Source organism: Vanellus vanellus (genome assembly GCF_965231255.1).
Source record: "Vanellus vanellus genome assembly, chromosome: 6".
Classification (NCBI taxonomy): domain Eukaryota; kingdom Metazoa; phylum Chordata; class Aves; order Charadriiformes; family Charadriidae; genus Vanellus; species Vanellus vanellus.
In genome coordinates this window covers 54,229,781-54,247,869 of record NC_138911.1, presented here as the reverse complement: position 1 = coordinate 54,247,869, position 18,089 = coordinate 54,229,781, and the positions used below count along the sequence as shown (strand labels likewise).

At 50.9% G+C, this 18,089-nt stretch overlaps 1 protein-coding gene across 2 annotated transcripts in view; it reads right to left on the bottom strand.

The window, feature by feature from the left end:
* The window catches only part of DAAM1 (dishevelled associated activator of morphogenesis 1), a gene marked incomplete at its 5' end in the record, with an annotated part of 58,231 nt that overhangs the window by 1,369 nt on the left and 38,773 nt on the right, over positions 1-18,089 (bottom strand). The window contains 9 exons of one of the 2 annotated variants that reach the window (XM_082485222.1): positions 2,244-2,375; positions 3,029-3,089; positions 5,204-5,311; positions 6,078-6,246; positions 6,473-6,561; positions 8,299-8,405; positions 9,073-9,157; positions 14,376-14,479; positions 15,854-15,883. In XM_082485222.1, the coding sequence (XP_082341348.1) occupies positions 2,244-2,375; positions 3,029-3,089; positions 5,204-5,311; positions 6,078-6,246; positions 6,473-6,561; positions 8,299-8,405; positions 9,073-9,157; positions 14,376-14,479; positions 15,854-15,883 (885 nt within the window). The remainder of the gene's footprint in view (positions 1-2,243; positions 2,376-3,028; positions 3,090-5,203; positions 5,312-6,077; positions 6,247-6,472; positions 6,562-8,298; positions 8,406-9,072; positions 9,158-14,375; positions 14,480-15,853; positions 15,884-18,089) is intronic. The other variant, XM_082485223.1, reaches the window with a different exon arrangement.

The following is an 18,089-nucleotide window of genomic DNA, read 5'->3' as shown; positions in this document are numbered from 1 at the left end:
GGTGAAACTTCTAAAAGACATTTCTGCCCAGGCTCAGGCACAGCCCTGGGTAGGGAAATAGGGAGTTTTCCGGCCTTTTGTGCTGTTTGCACATCATTAATGTAAGGGAGTCGAATAAGGCCATAGCAAAGGTCAGGACAGGACATTCACGATCTGCTGATGTGTCCCGGTCCCCAAGGAGTCCGTGAGTTGTCCTTGGGACTTTGTTCTCACTTCCAGTTTGAAGGAGACTCTTTGTGCACAGAAAGTTTCTTAAAATTGTGATGGCGCGTTCTAGAGATAAGCATGCTTAAAAGAAAAGAAAAAAACAAAATCAAAGCACAAACAGATTTATTAGTTGCTTTGATTTTGCGGGGTAGACTGAGAGGAACGTTTTTAAAGCCTGCCTGTATGATTTAGTTTCATTTTCAGGGGTGCCCCAGGCTCTTCAAAAGACATTTAGGGCATTTTTATTTCTTTGTTTACTGAAGAGACTTAGCACTTCAAGACGCAGGGAGGAATTTGAGATGTGCCACTATATAAGTCAAAATAATTGAGGTTATTCTTGTTGATTTTCATCGAGATATTTAATTCTCTGCCATGTTACAGGAGATTCTGGTGCAGGGCAAAAGGCTGAAACTGTTATCCTTATGGGATATAAAGTTTATAAAACAATGACGTTTCTGCTTTCCAAGAGAAAGCAGTAACACAATTTGAATCTGGACATGTGTTTAAAAAGCAAAGAGCTGGTGCACTTTGCACAGCCCATCCTATCCAATAACTATGGGAACAGCTGCACTTTGCTTCAGAGTGGTCTTCGATGGGCACTGGGGACCACAACCAGACCTTCTCTTCCATATCCAGCCAAGTCAGCAGAAGGTGATATAGTTTGTAGAGCATTTGTCACCATCTCCACAGTCCTAACTCACTGCAGGGAAGATCTGTCAGGTTACTGTCAGCAGTTTAAAAGGGTGGCCTGGGTTAGCCATGGCCTCAGGAAGGCAACGGTCAATCATAATGCCCAAGCATGGGTCGATGGTCTGAAGGACAGTGCCAGTTGGACATTGATACAACCGCAGAGAAGGAGGTGATGACACCTGGTAACTTCTATCTTTGGAAAGGTAGATCAAGCAGTGGGACAAGGATGGGACCTCTAAAACAGCCTGTGCTGGACTATCTCCCTGCCACTTCAATCAAGATGAAGGCCAGGACAGGGAGGAGATACTGGAGGATTCTTAGAGGAAATGGAAACCAGCTGTGGGCCCCTTTGCTGAAAGAGGGGAAGCAAAAGGTGCTTGGGAATCACAGATGTCAGCCAATGGCCACCCCATTGCTGTGATTTAAGCCAGCCTGGTAGGGAAAAAAGGACAACATGGCAAGAGGTCATTGCACATGGCTGCAAAGCACTCACAAAGGCATTACTCTGGGGAAGGTGAACCTTTTAATTAACTTCTCTAACCAGGTCTGAAGTTGGCCTCAACTCATGTCACTGAGCTCCTCTCCATCATCTCTGGAGAGAAGAGCTAGGCAGGTCTCAGACCAAAGTTATGCATTGGATATTATTTTGCCCTATAGAATTGGGGTCACTCGGGCAGCCTGGGTTGTCTCTGGTATCAACGTCTGGGCAACCTCATGTTCAGCCTGAAGACCTGGTTGCATTTTTCCCTCCTCTTTCATCAACACCTGACAGAACACCCTGCTTTCCTGCCACCTTCAGCCTTCATTGGCCAAGGTGCCACAGTCCTAACTCTAAAGCCACCAAAACTCACGATATTTCCATTTTAAGACACAGCAAGCAAAGCAAGCTCTCTAGGCTTGAGTGAAAGCTCTTCACCAAAACTCAGATGCTCACAAATGACCTATCATCTCCTCACCTGATGGACACGGGTCTCCCGTGGCTAGCCCCTGCCTTGCAGTTCCAAAAGATAGACAGGTATCTCACAGCTTTTGACAGCACATCTTGTATTCCAGAAGCAGTCTGTTGGCCTGACCTGTGATCCCCTGGCATGCTGGGTTATACAGCAGGAAAAAGGTCCTGGGGACAGACAGGGACGTACCCACCCACTTCAAACAAACCATGAAGAGCAGCCCAGCACCCTTCTCATGTCAAGGTCTCAGCAGGACACTCGCATGATCTCGTGGGGGAGGTAGCTGAGACGTTAACGCACAGCACATGCTCTGGGAAGGCCAGGGTCATCCCTCCCCTATTGGCTGGGGGAAAAGCTGAAATACTACCCAGATCTCAAGGATGTTGGTGACCTTACCAGCTCTTTTGCTTCCATCAGAAGATCTTCGACATCCGAGAAGCTGAAGCTGGCTAATGTGATGAACTGGCTGACGACAGACACAAACTTGTCACCTGTTTGTTGAACCTGAGACTTCTGGAAGTCCAGCTCCTTCGGTTAGAAACAAATGTAAATCTGGTCAGGCCCTGGCTGATGGAGGGACAAAAATACCACTGGCCTCTGGTAGTGCTGTTGGGTGAGGGCCTGCCCCAGTGCCATGGATATTGGCTGCACTGCCACTGCTGCTCCCTCCTGCCACGCGTGAGGCCACAGATTACCCCATTTTACAATATCATGCCTGCAGTACGCTTTTAAGGCCAAATCCTGCAGGAGAGATTGTGGAAGCAGCATTAATTTAGCAAGACAGCGAGTCCTTCGGGATACCTCCACCATTTCATCACCACTCCAGCTGGGCTGCAGGAGCGCTCCTCAGCCCCAGCCCCAGCCCTCTGCGGTTTTACAGCCAAAGGGAGACCCCTCGGCACATCACAGGTCCTCCACAGGCATCATCACTATACTCACTCAGCCTCCCTTGGCGTATTAGATATAAACCACGCACATGCCTAACCACATATGGTAACTTTGGTGCCAAAACAGCCCTAAGAGGACAGATGCACGTGCAGGGCAGGAAGGAAAGACAAACAGATCTCCAGGATGTGAGATAAAAGTAGCTTCGCTGGGAGCTCCCTCGCCTGCCTCCCTAAGGAGGGATGCCGCGGCGCTTGGAGCCAGGCTGGACTACATTTGATTTAAATAATACTTACAGTCTCCACCGCTCTCAGGCCGCTCCTCAGAGTGTTTATTTCTTTCTCCAGCTCCGTCATGCTGTTGGAAATGGCAGGATGTTAATTTTTAGCCTTCCCCAGCAAATTCTACAGCTCTCTGAACAACTCGACTGTGTTTTTCCACTGGAAAGACCCCGGCGTTGCACACGTTGTATCCTGTTTGCAGACCAGCATGTTTCAAGCAGTAAATTGGGCTGACAGCCTCTAAGCTAGGACAGCCGCCATCCCAAAGTGTCTGGAGTTGTTTGTTTTCAAGCAAAGCAGTTTTCTGTATTTTTAATCAGGGGACCGTGCAGGCTTAGCAAGCTCAGCAGCCTCCAGACCTCTCCAAGCAAAAGGAGAGCTCAGGAGAGGGTTTTGTTGGGCACAGATTTCTCTTCCCCTCTCAAGGGCCGGCAGAAGATAGGCTTGTTGTCCCATTGCACAGCGGACAATTTTTTAGGGAACCACGGTTAGGTGAATGCCATGAAAAGCATCCTTCTGAGCAGCAAGGCTTTCATAAAGGGAGACAACCCAAATATAGAGAAATAAAAATAAATCATCACGTCTGGCACTGACTGTGTTTACACAAGGCTCAAGCCCCTGATGAGCATCAAGTTCAAGTGCTTACGGGTTTCTACCACTACATCTGAGCGGAAGCTTTCTCACAAAGACTCGATGACCACAATCTTGACGTCTTTCCAGGGGTGTCTGTCCTAGGGCTGGGGTCCTTGGAAATGCTGACGTCGGGTCATGGGGCAAGCATTCCTGGCAGGTTTAGTCTGGGAAAATGCAGTTTTGGGAGCCCTGTGCTCCAGCAGTTCATTACTAGCAGTGGGATTGACAGAGGCGGCAATTTTGCTTCACAGCTGCAGGGCTGAGGGGAATTTAGGGTTTTCCAGAGCTTTAGAAACTTTTTGGTTTCACTCTAGATTGGACCAAACCCAAATATTACATATGGTGTCCAGTTTAGAGAAAAAAATATAGGGGGGGTAAAAAACCTCTCTACGCAGACATTTTCTTTCCCATACGTGTATCTGTACAACAGCTGCAGACACAGAAGCATGAGAAAGCCAGAGCCTGCACCGGCCGGGGAGCGTGCCCTGCTCAACCATGTTCTCAGCGGATGCCTACGAGTGCCGCAGCCACACGCTCCTCCTCGCACGCCAAGATTTGCCCTGTCACTTTGTTTAATCCCTATGGCTGACAATTATTTTACATTTTAAATGCGAGGATGGATGCTTGCTTTCCACATTACTGATCTGCAGGGAAGCCCCTACAAGAGCACTTTGAAACTTGAAAGACCCATGAGTTGCTATAAACTCTGTGCATATTTGCCATCCCTTCTCTACAAAGGTGCAGTTTCAGGCCCTTTTCATGTCCACAGCTAACATGAACGCGTGCTGACTGCAGAGACGTGTGATCTTTGCCGCTCAGGTCCCTGAAGCAGCAAAGCCCGTAAGCTCCTGCTGAACTTTAAAACCGATACAGAGCCTCATTGATTTCAGCACAGGCTTGAGGGCTTCGCAGAGCAACAGCAGATTGCTCCTGTGCTTAAAAGTTCAGCGTGTGTTTAAGGGCTTTGCTGAACGGGGGGCTCCACAGGCAAAGAGACAGCAGCAGTCTGCTCCGAACAGGTCACCAGGAGGCGGGCAGGGTTTAAAAGGTCGTTGCAAACACCAGAAGCTCCATGTTGGTGGCGAAAGGAGGGCCAGGCAGGACCTGGAGGCAGGTGAGCCCCTCGCACCGCTGCCTGGTCCTGCCCGCGCTGCAGGCAAAGCCTCCCTGCCACTCGCAGATAAACAGCTGCCCTTTATCTGCAGCCGCACCGCAACCGCTTCCTCCCGGATTACTTAACGTACCATTAGAAATTAATTAAATGCTTCTGCGGTGAGATAACAACAGGAAACGGCTGGCTCCAAGCAGCTCCCCTCCCTCGCGGTCAGAGGCTCGCAGCCCTTTGCTGCAAGGGCTGAGATTTAAAGCTACCAGGTGATGTTTGCTCCTGCCTCCTGGGCTGCTCTCGGGGCCAGTGTGGCCGCAGCACAGGGCCCAGCCCGGTGGCCAGGATCTGGCTGGGAGCACGAGAAGGGGAGGGTGACACGGAAAGGTAGGCTAAAGTGAGGGGAGAGGTGCGCCCAGTGCTCCCTAAGCTCCACCTAAACCCCTGCTTACTTGACTTTGGCTGCCTGCGGGATGTCTCGCAGCTCCTCGTGCAGGCGGAGGACTTTGGGATATTTCTTTTCAACGATAGTGATGAGATAGTGCAGAAGGGTGATGTTCCTAGGAGAGAGGAACGGCGAGGTCAGTGTAGTGGCACCATGGGGAGCCGAGAGCTCAGTCGAAAACACTGGTTAAATCCCAAGCCTGGTAATGGACTGTTTGGGGATTTCTGCGGGGATGCTGTTTGCTGCCTGTCTGGGGACATGGGATGGGTCTGTGTCATACATAGCCACAGCACAGAGCAGCCTGGTCCCTGCAAGCAAGGGTCCTCCACAGGAGGGACCCAGGGGAGGTGACCTGAGCATTACCGCTCCCGTCCTCCATTGTCTTTACTGATGGATAACACCAGGCATGTTTGAGACCTGACCCAGCTCCTCTTGCCCTGTGCATGGAGCTCAGTGGGAGAATAGCGAACCAGGCGATGGCTGTGGCAGCTTGGGGGGCTGCAGAGGGGGTTCCTGTGGAAAGGAGCCCTGGGACCCCTCCTCTGGCCACTGCACCACAGCACGATAGCTCTTGGCCTCTCAAAGGGGGTAAAAAGCATTTGGAGGATGATCCTCCTAATCAGCCTTGGCTTCTGTTTAGCCAGCCCAGGAAGGAAAGCCCCTATCAATCCCCATGATGATCTGCAGCTCGGCTTCCCTTGAACTCTGTCCTGCTCAAAAAATGGACACTTGCATCATCGCATGTGCCAGATGGGGTGGCAGGAGGGAGAGGACTGCTCCCATCTACCCATGTCCCAGAGGCAACGCTAATGGCCCCTCCATTCCTCCAACATCCCTGGGGCCCGCAGACGCTACCGAGGACGAGGGCAGGGGCTGCTCACTTGTCAATGCTGGACTTGGTGTCCGCGATCTTGTTGAGGCTGGAGATCTTAAACCCGAAGGCGTTGCCCCTCTGGCCCTTGTTCATGTAGTTCCCGAAGGCCAGGACCACCTCCAGCAGCTGCTGGAGGCTGCTGCTCTGCAGCACCGCCTTGGAGCCGGCGCGGATGGCTGAAAGCAGAGAGGTGTGGGACATTACCCCCCGCCATGACAGCACACCAGTCCCCTTTTGTTGCAGCAACCTCTTCATGGCCAAAGAGTGACCACCAACTCCCTCCCTTCCACTTTGTCACTGCAACCTCCATACCGACTAGGCTCGCCCTAGCACGGAGGGACGCTCTTCCTATGAGCGTTCCCTGTGTCGGCACAGAGCCCCTCAGCAGGTCCGGTCACTTGCCTTCCACCTTGGGTTTGACTTCTGCAACTCTCTCTGCAAACTTCTTCTTGAAGTAGAGGGACTGCAGCCTTTGCTGATAATGGTTTATCCTGGAAAAAAACAGAGGTGCAGGTTGAGCTTTGCTTGCTCCAGGCAGAACTCAGTTGCTCTGCTGCTCGCAGCTGTGCTTACAAAGCACCCTTGAGCCACGGTGATTAAAAAATAACGACTGCATTTCTCCCTGAAACTATGCTGGGGTGGGAAAAATGACAACTGAAGCTACAGCTGTCCTGGGGTGGATCCAGGTGGGCTCTTAAGCACATGCTTAAGCCTATCCTTAACTCAGAAGGTTCAACAAGTGCATTTTTACACCCTATTGCTATGAACAAACAGTTCTTTTACAACCACTCCTTAGCAAAGACGCTGATGAGGTCTGGGCTCCCAAAGGCTTTGTGATGAGCTGTGGCTGGACACAGGCACACCAACTACCAGCACTAAAAAAACTGGACCTTCAGATCCTCAAAATGATAGCTTGGGCTGGAAAGCCACCAACACAGCCCAAAACAGCTCTTTCCTGGGCAAGTTAGGGATGGCTCTGCTCATGTCAGTTGTATTTAGGCTAAACAAGATCTCACTTGTACGCAAATGGCAGTCTGATTTGAGTCATTTGGACCAAGGACCTGTGGGAGACGTGCTCACAGACAAGGCCATGGGCTACACTGTTGTTGTACTAATCAGAGGTGACAAAGACATCACACTCGGTTACAGACCACAGGGCAAATTAAAAAGCCATGCCGGAAATCAAGGAAAATATTTACATTGGCACGTTGTGCTTTCCAAAAGATAGGAGCAACACTTGGGCAAGAGACTGTGAAGAAGAAAGGTGACCTGTGACAGGAAAGCTAATTCTGAGCATCTTCCAGCCTCGAGGGCTCAGGTCTGAACTTCACAGCTCTGTCCTGCCTGCCTTTGACGCTCAGCAACTACACGGTGCATTGCCCTGGTGTTCATCAGCGCATTTCTTAGGGAGGACAGGAGCGTTTCTATTTTTGATCTCCCAGCACAATCTCAGATTGTAAAACTCAGTCTTTGCAAACAAGTGACTTGCTTGAAGTTCAGCTAAGAAATTCAAAGAGCTCAATACTCAGCTGCATTTAAATAAGGAGCTTCAAGATTTTAAACCAGCACCTCTGGAGGACGTGCATGCGAAAGATAAGGTTATTCATCCCTGAAGACTTCTAAGCCTTAAATGATTGCTACCAGGAGCAAGAAGAAATGACATTTAATTTCTGTCTCGTATAATCTCAGGAGCCCCATGGACGAGTCATTCCTGAGGTGAGGAGTGGAGTTCATCTACACAGCAGGGCAAAATGTACATACATCAGTCTTTAGTATTCATTGGGATATGCTCATTTGAAGGGGAAAGGAGCATTGCTACAGCGTTTTTATCATTCAAATAGTACTTCCCACGTGGGCCACGATGCAGATGATGCAGTCTTTCAGAGAGTTGTGCCAGATTGAGCTTTTCTCCCCCATACTAGAGGGGAAATGTGTTGGGACATCTTCTGGGAAGCCAACACCTGTCTCCAGAGGATTCATCTCCCCATCCCTCTAACCCCCTGCTCCATCCAGCTGCTGCTTGTCTGGAATGCACAACCCTGATTTTCGGAGCGTAGCATCACAAGTGATCCTTAAGGGTGGGAGCACCTTGCTTTGGCCCACTCATTTCTTGATGTGAAAAACATCAAGAGGCAAGGCACATTGCCCAACCAGGCTCCATGGCATGGCTGCCTCGCAACCAGCCCGTGCAGCCGCTGCCTAAAACACGTGTCTCCTGGGCTACCAACCTGCTCATTTCGAAGAGGAAACGGTCAGCCTTGGCCATACGGTCCAGCTCATGCTTATGCTCTTCCAGGAGGTCAATGTCACCCTTTTCAGGAACAAACTTCAGGAGCTAAAGAAAGGAAAGGACACTTGTGGACATGAGGTCCATGCACAGCTTTTCAGGAGCAGAATGGCAATTTATTTGCTTGAATCTACTAGCATTTCAACATGTACTGACAGTGACCCCAATGCACCTATGAAATAAGTGGTATTGCTGTTCCTGTGACCTTCCTCCCATTACCCCATCACATTAGTGTCTCTTGGTTCTGCCCTGCCATCGCTCTGGTTTTACAACAGATGTACTACATCTGCACCAACGAGGTTTCAACATCAGCTCTGCCAGAGGACATGTCAGGGACTCTCATTTGCTGCCACTCTACCTATTTGCAGATGGAAATTTTGTGCAATGAATCCTCCCACGTCTCTGCTGAAAGTGCAATTACCAGCTCAGCTTTAAGGACAGGTGACTACAATGCTTCCAAAGGGATTCAGAGGGGGTGAAAAATGGGATTCCCTTTTTGAGGCATGCCACGCTGCTCCCAGCACCGATGCAATGACCGAGTTGCCTTCCTGCTGCTCCAGCCCACTTGGGTGTTTTTTCAACATGTGGTTGGTAAATAATTTGGGGCCCTGACACACCTCCACACTTCTCAAAGACGTGGATTGTTCCTGAGCACCTTGCACAGTGTGGTCTCAGCATAAGGCAACCACAGAGGAGCATAAGACACATTGCCCACCTGCTCCAGCATGTCTTTCGGGAGGTCCTCCTGCTCGTCCATCGTCAAAATCGCTCGTTTGATCTCCTCGTTCGAGAGTTTCAGCCTGGGAGGTGGAAGGGGAAAGAGAGTTATTCCCAGCCCAGTAAACACGCAGGGCTGAGGACCATTTTCTACACACCCATGCAACATGAACAGCTTAAGTCCAGGCCAGCAGCAGCATCACAAATAACACTATACAGCATGTTATGAAGGAGAGTGTGTGAGAAACGTGGCGGGACCATGCTCTGCCAAGGCACAGCACAGAGCAGCCCGGCTGTGTACGGGGAGGGTCAAACCCCACCAGCCAACTCCCTCTCTCCAGCTGCTGTCCTGTTTTACAGTATTTTATAAAAGTAAGTAGTGTGTTATACATGTATTTAAATTAAATAACTTTTATATGTAACTCTTGCCTGTGGCAATGCTGGTCCTGCAGTGCCAGCATGCCTGAAGGCCACAGGGCCGGTGGGGGTCACACTCCCCGTCGGCAGCGCAGCCCAGCCTGGGAACAGCAGAACAGCTCAGCACTGCTCCTGAACCCATTGCCACAACCCCTAAGGAAAATCTGGCCGCTTTCTGCTGCTTTTCTTGGATTTGAACATTGCCTTTCTCACCCCTCCCAGCCACCTTCGTTTGGAGTCTCCCTCTAGGAAGAAAGAGAAAGGAGTCCAAAATTTGGGTAAGAAAATGCTCAGCAGCCCAGGAAACCCATCAGCTTTTTTTTTTTTTTGGGGGGGGGGTGGGGGGTGGAGTTCAGTGTCCTTTAAACTCTAACTGGTTGGAAACCAGCACTCCCTCCACCTTTTTCTTTCTCCACTTCACGTAACAGGGACTGAAGATGGAGCAGCCATCAATTACAGTTTAATATGTCTGCAGCACTCCCCGTCATTGCTCCCTGCAAGGACTTTGATTGCAAAACCACGCATATTTTTCTTCATGTTTTTGCATTTCAGTTAATAAAATAATTGAAATGCAAAAGACGGAAAGCCCAGAACCTTCTGCAACTCTGCCTGCCAACATCCCACCCAGCTTGCAGTGATGGTTAAAGCCATTGCAATAGATATAGTTTAAAAAAAATACCCTGAACTTGCATGCACGGAAAAGTTGCATGGTTGAAAAGACCTGTTCATGGGCTTTAAGGAAACCCATTGCCCCAGTCTCGGTGATCAGCACTGCCAAGGGATACTGAAACACTGGGTGAGGCTCAAAGGAATGAGATGAAACCAGAAACACACCCTATAGCGGGATGTGAGACCTTGGAAGCCAACCTGATCAGCAGATCAAAAAGAAGATCGGGAGCTGACTTGATCGCTCTAAGTAATTAAACAAGGAGGGTACTTTTCATCCTGGCATCTCTTCAGGGAGCAGTCTGAGACCATGGAGCTGGTTTTTGGAAGATGAAGCTAAAGCAGGGAGGGAGCTGGTCTCTAAGACCAGGGTGGCAAGGGCTTGTTTTAGCTTGAAATCTTTTGCTCGAGACTGGAAGTGAAGGATTGGCTTTATCGAGGTATGTGGGTCTTGCAGACCTGGCAAGTAAATATTTGTTCCTTACGAGCCCATGTTTCTTGTCCTGTACCTGGTCCTCTCTCCCCTCACGCTCGAGTGAGCTCCCCAAGAGAGGGTCTGTTAAATGAGGAGTGAGTTAAAATCCCACCTCAGCCAGGGGAGGAAGCCCAAAGATTGCACTAAGCAGCGCCCAGGACAATTGCTAGGGTTTCTGTATAAGGAGGAAACCCAGGATCCATGGAAAATGTCCCCTCTGCTGCTTGCAGTGACAAGCAGCCATGTCCTGGGGACACCCTACCTGTCCTGTACGAGGGCAGTGGCCAGGACGGACATAACCTGATGTGGGATATGAAGCTGCAGGAGGACTCCTTTTACACCCAAGCAGGGACATCAGAGCCGAGACTGCCAACAAATGTCACACTGGTCCCCGTCACAGTGAAAAGCAGATGCTGGCTGGTTTGGACATTTGGGGGGATCCCTGGGAGACAAAAATGCTCCTGGGAGAAGGGGGCTGGTAGGCAGCTACCCCTCATCCAAAGCCAAAGTGAACACCTAAAGTGCACACTTTCCACCACGATCGTCTCCAGGATGGTGAAAGACGAGACTGACTTTTCTAAGCCTTGCTCATTAAAAGCAAAGTCAATAACACAATATAGTTAAAAACTGAAAAAAAGAGGCTGAAAAAACTTTTCTCAGGAACCATCAAAACCCGGTGCCAAGAACAAGAGCCGGCCCCGGCATCGGCAGAGAGCAAGCGCAGGGCGCCAGAAGAAAACAGCTTCTCAGACAATTTGATGGGAAAAGGGCCAGTGAAAGCTAGAAGCTTATCTATAACCACAATAATTATCATTGTTGGCAGCAGCTGTCGAACGCGAGCCGTCTGAGAGGAACGGGGTCACAGGACTTGCTGTCACAGGGATTTAAAGCCAGCAGCCTACCGATGCGAAGTGACAGCTCGCCAGCCTGACAAGCGTGGGGCTATTTTGCGTGGCTTTTGTAGAGTCCCACGGAGGACGTAATAAGTGTGAAGGGGAAAAATGAATTCGGCCGGGAAAGGGATGCGCCTTCTTGAAAAGCCACATTCACTTGAGAAAAATGCTCCATGCTGTCTCGCTGGAGAGAGGAATCAAACGAGCCATTCACCGCCAGCACACGCAGAAAGTGATGGAGCAAGGGCTCGATTTGCATCTTGCAGAAAGCAGCACTAAAAATACACACACGTACACAGGGAGCAAAAGCAAGGACACGGTGGTTCACTGAGGAAGACCCAATAATGCACTGACTTTGGCAAAGCATTCACCAAAAAAGAAGAAGAAAAAAAAGCAAGCGTTAAAAATATTCTTGTGCTGCATTACAAGCCGGAGGAAAATCCAGTGATCTCACTGCGCAGTAATTTCTCCCAAAGCAAGGGAAGCAGGCAAAAAAATAAACCTACAGAGAGAGATAAAGTATCTCGCTGGCTGTAATCTTTCCACGCTGCAAGCCAGACAATGCCTGGTGAGCTTACAAATGTCTGGGCTAAATAAGGGGCCAAGCTTGCAGGTCCTTTTGCATGTGAAAGTCTGCTCGTCCCCGTGGTGGCTGCGCGAGCGAGGCAGGAGAGCAGCAGCCCGGCTGCAGCGAGCCACCCTGCCAGACCAGGTTAAGCCGAGCCCTTTCCAACACCGGGACCGGGGACGTGATGCTCTGCCTGGCTTAGGGATGGGCAACCAGGGTGGGCAGAGATGAAAGGGTTTGCTCGAGGTTGCATGGAGTCTGGCTAGACCTGAGCCTACAGAGGACCCTGGGAGCCAGCAGGGCGCTTGGGCTTCACCCCGACACTGCCCTTCTTTTTAGCCACTTTGCATCAAGAGTTAATCGCCCGAAGAGAGAAACTCGATTTGTGGCCCCTTGCAGAAAGGGGGAAGGGGCAGATTTAGCTGCTGCTGCAGTGCTAGAAAAATGCTCTGCCCGGCTGGCCCCTTTGCCCATGTGTCCCCACGAGCACCACGGGACGAACCCCAAAACACCTCCAAAGCAGCGGCTGGCACAAGCTGTTGCTTCCCCAGAGCCGCTCGTCCCCGCAGGGCCCCGATGCTGTGGGACAGGCCCGGGAAAAGCCGTATGAGAGTCCTGGGGACCACCCTGCAGGGCAGGTCTGATCCCACCTTTCCCTTAGGAAATGACCCAAAGGGGAGGGCAGACAAGCAGCGGCCTCCATCGTGCCCTCTTGGTGGGATTAATTACTGGCGACTTGTTTCCAGCCATCACTTTCTTGGAAGCGAAAGATTTGCTGGTCAGATGAAATTAAGACCTTTACTCCGTAAGACACGCAAGATGCCTTTGAAGTTAAGTGCTTGAGTAGCTCGCTCTCCCACTGAAGGGGCTATTTGCCTGCTTAACTTTCAATTACACACTTAAACCTCTGGCTGAATTACACCTAAACCCACGCTGACTGTGCTCAGCCCAAGTACGCCGGGGAGCAGCCCAGCCAGTGCCCCGAATCCCATTGCTTTACTTGCTAATAGCTGGCTGCTGCAGATGTACTCATTTGCCCGCTGCTTTAAACTCCGCTTTCATCATCATCCTTTTTATTTGGACTGCTAGGAAGTACGAAAATCCCCAGAAGCAACTCAGAGCAGAAACGGCCATAAACACGGCAATTTTACCATTGAACGCTGCGGCAGATGGCTTGCTGCACTCATCGCTCCCGCTGCCTGTGGGCCAGAGGACCACCTCGGGGAGAGCTTGAAGAAGCACCAGGGACTGCAAGTTACCCACCCAGAGGAGTTGGTTTTTTGCAGGCATCAGCCTCTGTGTGCTTTCTAGGGAAGGAAACCATCCAGGCTGCCCAGGCAAGGCACTGGCTGCGCCGACCCACGGTCCCGGAAAACAGAATTTGGGCGCCATGGCTGCAAGCCCAACTTGCCACTGATGCTGCTCCATCCTGGCCAGACCTGAGTGGCACAAAAGCTTCTGCGCTTCCAGACAGCAGAACAAACATTTCTGAATGGAGCTATATTTTACTGCTGTTGGGATTATTTTTTTCTGGGCAAGTCAGAAACAAGTGGCATTTTCTGCTGCTGTTTGGTTTTTTTTTCCAAGTAGCTACGCTGATGGCTGATCGCTTCAGATCACCACAGCCTGGCTTCTCCTTTCTCAGAAGTCAGTCTTATTTGTGTAGTTTTATCTTGCCAAAAAAGGCCCTTTTCATCCTCTTGGCAGCACGCTGGGGATGGGATTAAACTGCTGGTAGCAGGGCAGGGCTGAGCCTGCCTCGCAAGGGGTGAGCAGGAGGCTGTCATCCCAGCAGGGATGTAAGAGGGGGACATCCCCTTCCCAAAATCCAGAGGTGGCACAGGACACCTGTGTGGGGACCCAGGCCCTGGCCAATTTACGTGCCGCTCGCTGCACCTTGCCAATACCCAGCACTTTCCCCAGCCTAACAAAAACCCTCTTCACCCACCACCAAAGAGCAAACAAAACCCAGGCTGAGGAAGATAACAGGTGAAATCAACCCCCCTCCCATCCCCTATAAAGGCTCACTGGGTACCACAGCCCCTCTGGGGCTTTCCAGGGACACTGAATTGCCACGTACCCAGTTAATTGCATATTCCCCCCCGTGCCACCCTGTCATGAACAGTGTAAGGCTATAGCTGGGTTCAGGTGTCGCTGGCTCTCTTCCCGTGCTGGCTCCTGTCATTAAACCCCCCCCGGGGATGAGGAGCATCCCCCCCAGCCCAGGGCAGGGTATCAAGCATCCCCCCACTCCCCAGAGGGTGAGAAGGCATTAACCATACCTGGAGAGGAGGATATTGCAATTCTGAGCTCTCCGGCCATCTATGACCGAAAGCTCCTTGACTTTATGCCGGGAACTCAAAGTGTCATCGATAGCATCTTCCTTCTATGAAAAAAAAAAAAGGAAAAAAAAAAAAAAAGAAAAGCCTGGAGAAAAGCCATGGAGAAGCAAAGACATTTAGTACTCTCAGCACATAGCAGCGTGATACACAGTGGACCCCCATTAATCAGGAGCGTCACTACGGGTTACGGGTAAAACCCACCGCCTGTAACTGAAACACAGAGCTGGCTTTGAAGCCACTGGTTAGAAATGTAAATATTTTCTCAGACAGGGAAGATTTAAGAATCTGCAAACACACAGGCGCTGCTGAATAAATAAAGCCAGGCCTTCTTAGCGTACATATTTGTGATACTTCATTAAATCCTCGCATGAAATATTTCATTACGGGCTGCTGCACACACTCAGCATCACTCTTGTTCTTCACCCGCTCCAAACATCTGCAGTCGCCCTTCACGCATCAGTCCTCCCCAGCATGCTAACCAGTACAAGCTACCAGACTCCCAAACACGACCTGCAGCATTTGCTGCTCTTTCAGTGAAATTCTCCCAAAATAAGGGATTTGAAAGCAGGAATCGGTGTCGCATAAGCACCTACATCTTCCAAGCAGATTAAATACGTTACCTTCAAATGAGTAACAACATATCAAATTCCGGTGTCGGGCGAATGGGCAGATCTACATAACAGCAATTTTGCAGGGTTGCCCAAAGGGTTCACGTTGCCCCAGGTTTTAATTTACCATATCATATGTTTTAGTAAGGTTAACCAATTAAAAGCCAGCTATTCAACCCTTCGGGAAGGAACACAACCTGGAGCTGCAAGGTCCCACACGCTACAGATCTGCACTAAACGTCTATGAGTGCCGGAGAGCTGGCACACAGCCATTGCACGGGTCAAGAGTGAGAACAGAAGTTCCCATTTTTAACTCTTTTTCTTGTTTGAAAGACGAAAAAAAAAAACCACCCAGCTATGAGAAACAAGAAGCTGCCGGGACAGGTGGCGTAGAGCGAAGGCAGTGGCAGGTGAAGGAAGGTGAACCCCAAGTCACCTCCCATCAGTTGCCCCTCTCGGGTGCCCTTCCTGCCATGACCGCAGTGAAATAGAGAGCTTCAACCCATAGGTATGAGTTTATTTATTTCCATCTTTTGAAAAGTGAAAATACCCAGCGGTAGGAGCTTCTCTGTGTTAAGCCACATCTGAAAACTCAACCCCTGGACACAGATGTTGGCTTCTAAGTCCAGCTAGACAGCAGAAAGGGCAGCTCCATACTTACCAGCCTCTCCGGCATCCTCTCTGATTTAACCCCCACTTTGCCGCACGTTAACCCCCCTCAGCACCGTGCGTGTCCCCCACGTCCCCAGCCCCATGCTTGCCCTGCCCTCGCAGCTCACAGGCACTGGGCTCCTGCGGATGCTCGCTTACCTGTCTGGAGTTACCGTTCACAAAGAAGTCCTACGGCCATAGCAGAAGCATGGAAAAAGGCAGTAAAAACACATGCAGTTCAGTCACCTCAGCGAAACCAAAGGGATTCAAAGCACAGACAAGGGGAGGGTGTAACACGGGGGGTTTGGCAGCACAGGGGAGCACTCGGGGTCTGCCAGCCCTGAAACAGGGGGGGATGCGCATGGAAATATGGTGAGGAGTGAAGGATGTGCAGAAAGGGGAGGGCCGGCAGGAGAGGGAGAGGCAGCTCCACGAATGGATCTGGTCAGGGCGCTGCTGTGCAAGGAAGTGAGGAGGGGACACGGGACGAGGTGGGAGGACGCTGGCTGAGTCCTGCTGCTGCTCTGCGTGAGAGTTGGCAAGCGCTGGCCTGAGGGCACAGCACCGCTCAGCCCGCCATGCCGAGGGGAGAAAATTGCTAGTTTTTGTGAATCCGAGAGACTGAAATGCCAACGCGACTGCCAGGAAAAACAGGGCTTTCAAGTGGAAATAATGAGAGGCTCATCCCGGAGCAAATCTGGCCGCAGCAAAACTTTACCATTTGCCATGGCAACACGTTTCCCCTTGACTTCTCCTCCGACAGGGACAACCCTCCTTCTCCCGGACTGGGCACCCTGGCCAAATGCCACCCCGACTCCCCGCCGGCGTTACGCTCCTCCAAAGACCCGGTTGTCCTTGTTGGTTTTCCCCACCAGACTGGAAGCATGTGCAGCAATGTCAGCACCACACATATGTGCACACACACACACACACACACGGAGGTTTTCCCTCCTCGTTCCCCGGGCTGCACCTTATATTTTTTGTGTGCTTGGCTCAAGAGACCATCCAGCACCTCCGTGAGGGGGAGGGAGGTTTCAAAGGTGCAAAAATGGTTCATTTTGTTATTTAAAAAAAAAAAAAAAAAAAGGCAGGCAGTGAGCAGAGGAGGCAGGTGGGTCCAAACACAGTTGGTTTACAAGGGCGCTTCCCTCCAGCCCCTCTGTGTGGAGGCGGATGATGGCCCACGTGCCTGGTTTGAGTTGGTCATCCCCAACCACAGCCCCATGGCTGCCGCCTTTTTAAAGGAAACCTTGTTCATGCAGGTTTTCCCCTGACCAAGGCTGGATCAGCTCAGGACCCACACGTGGCTCTGGGCAGGAGGATGGGAAAGGGGTCCGTTAGATGCCACCGAACACTTGGGGCTGGGGGACCAGCACATGCTGGGGGCTAAGCTGTGCCGTGGCTAAAAACCAACGTGTCGGGCTTTCCTTGAGCCCTGTGGGCAAGAAGCAGAACAAGACATGCCAGGAGGCAAAGAAACATCAGCCAAGAAAAGGAGCGACCAACCCTTTCTTTGGCAGAGGGATGGGCACCCATGGGGTGAGGTAGGGGCACCCCAGCGTGGTGCCGCACCGAGGGGTTCCCCGAGACAGTGCTGCACCCGTCTACATAGAAACAGGTGTTGAAGAGCTGCCCTGACCATCACCAGGAGCAGAGCTCCAGCAATGCAACCATACCAGGGGCTTTGCAAGGCAAGGGGGACCTGCAGAGCCTGAATAAAGACACCCAAGCTGCCACTGCTGTACTTCAGGGAGGTTAGATGAAAAACTGTATGATTTAGATGAACGTGAGGCTGTTGCAAAGGCAGAATTTAACTCTGTGGATCAGTTAAGGTTGAGGATCGGTGTTTCATAAAGCAACCTCTTCCCAGCAGGCTCCTTCGTAGGACAGGCACAAAGCACAGCCACAAGCTGCAATGGGCATCTTCTTGTTTGTTTAACTGGTCCTTAATTAGGAAGCTCTCCTTCCATCCCAACGCTCAGACCTGCCCCATGATGCTCAGACCTGCTCCACCCTGCTGGAGAGAAGATGGATGCAGTGGTTCTCCTGCAGTCTCCTGCTCCAGGACAGGAGGGCTCCTCATGCACTAAGGTAGAGAAAAAGCTCATTACAAAACCCCTCCCTCTCTGCCTCAAGCCAGCTTCATCCCTGCCCCTTTCCCTTGGAGGAGCCGCAATCCAGCCTCTGCTGCAGGATGGTTGTGTAAGAAAGAGTAGCTTTAAATCTGCTGTCACCGTCCCCACAAACATTCCCCACCCCTGTTGCCCTGGCCCCTGCACAGGTCACTCTCACTTGCATGGAGGAGTTGGAGGCTTTTCTTCTTTCATCCTTTTTTAGGAGAGGAATTCTTTCCCAGCTCACTGCTAAGCCCCCGGTTCAACAACATATTTTTTCC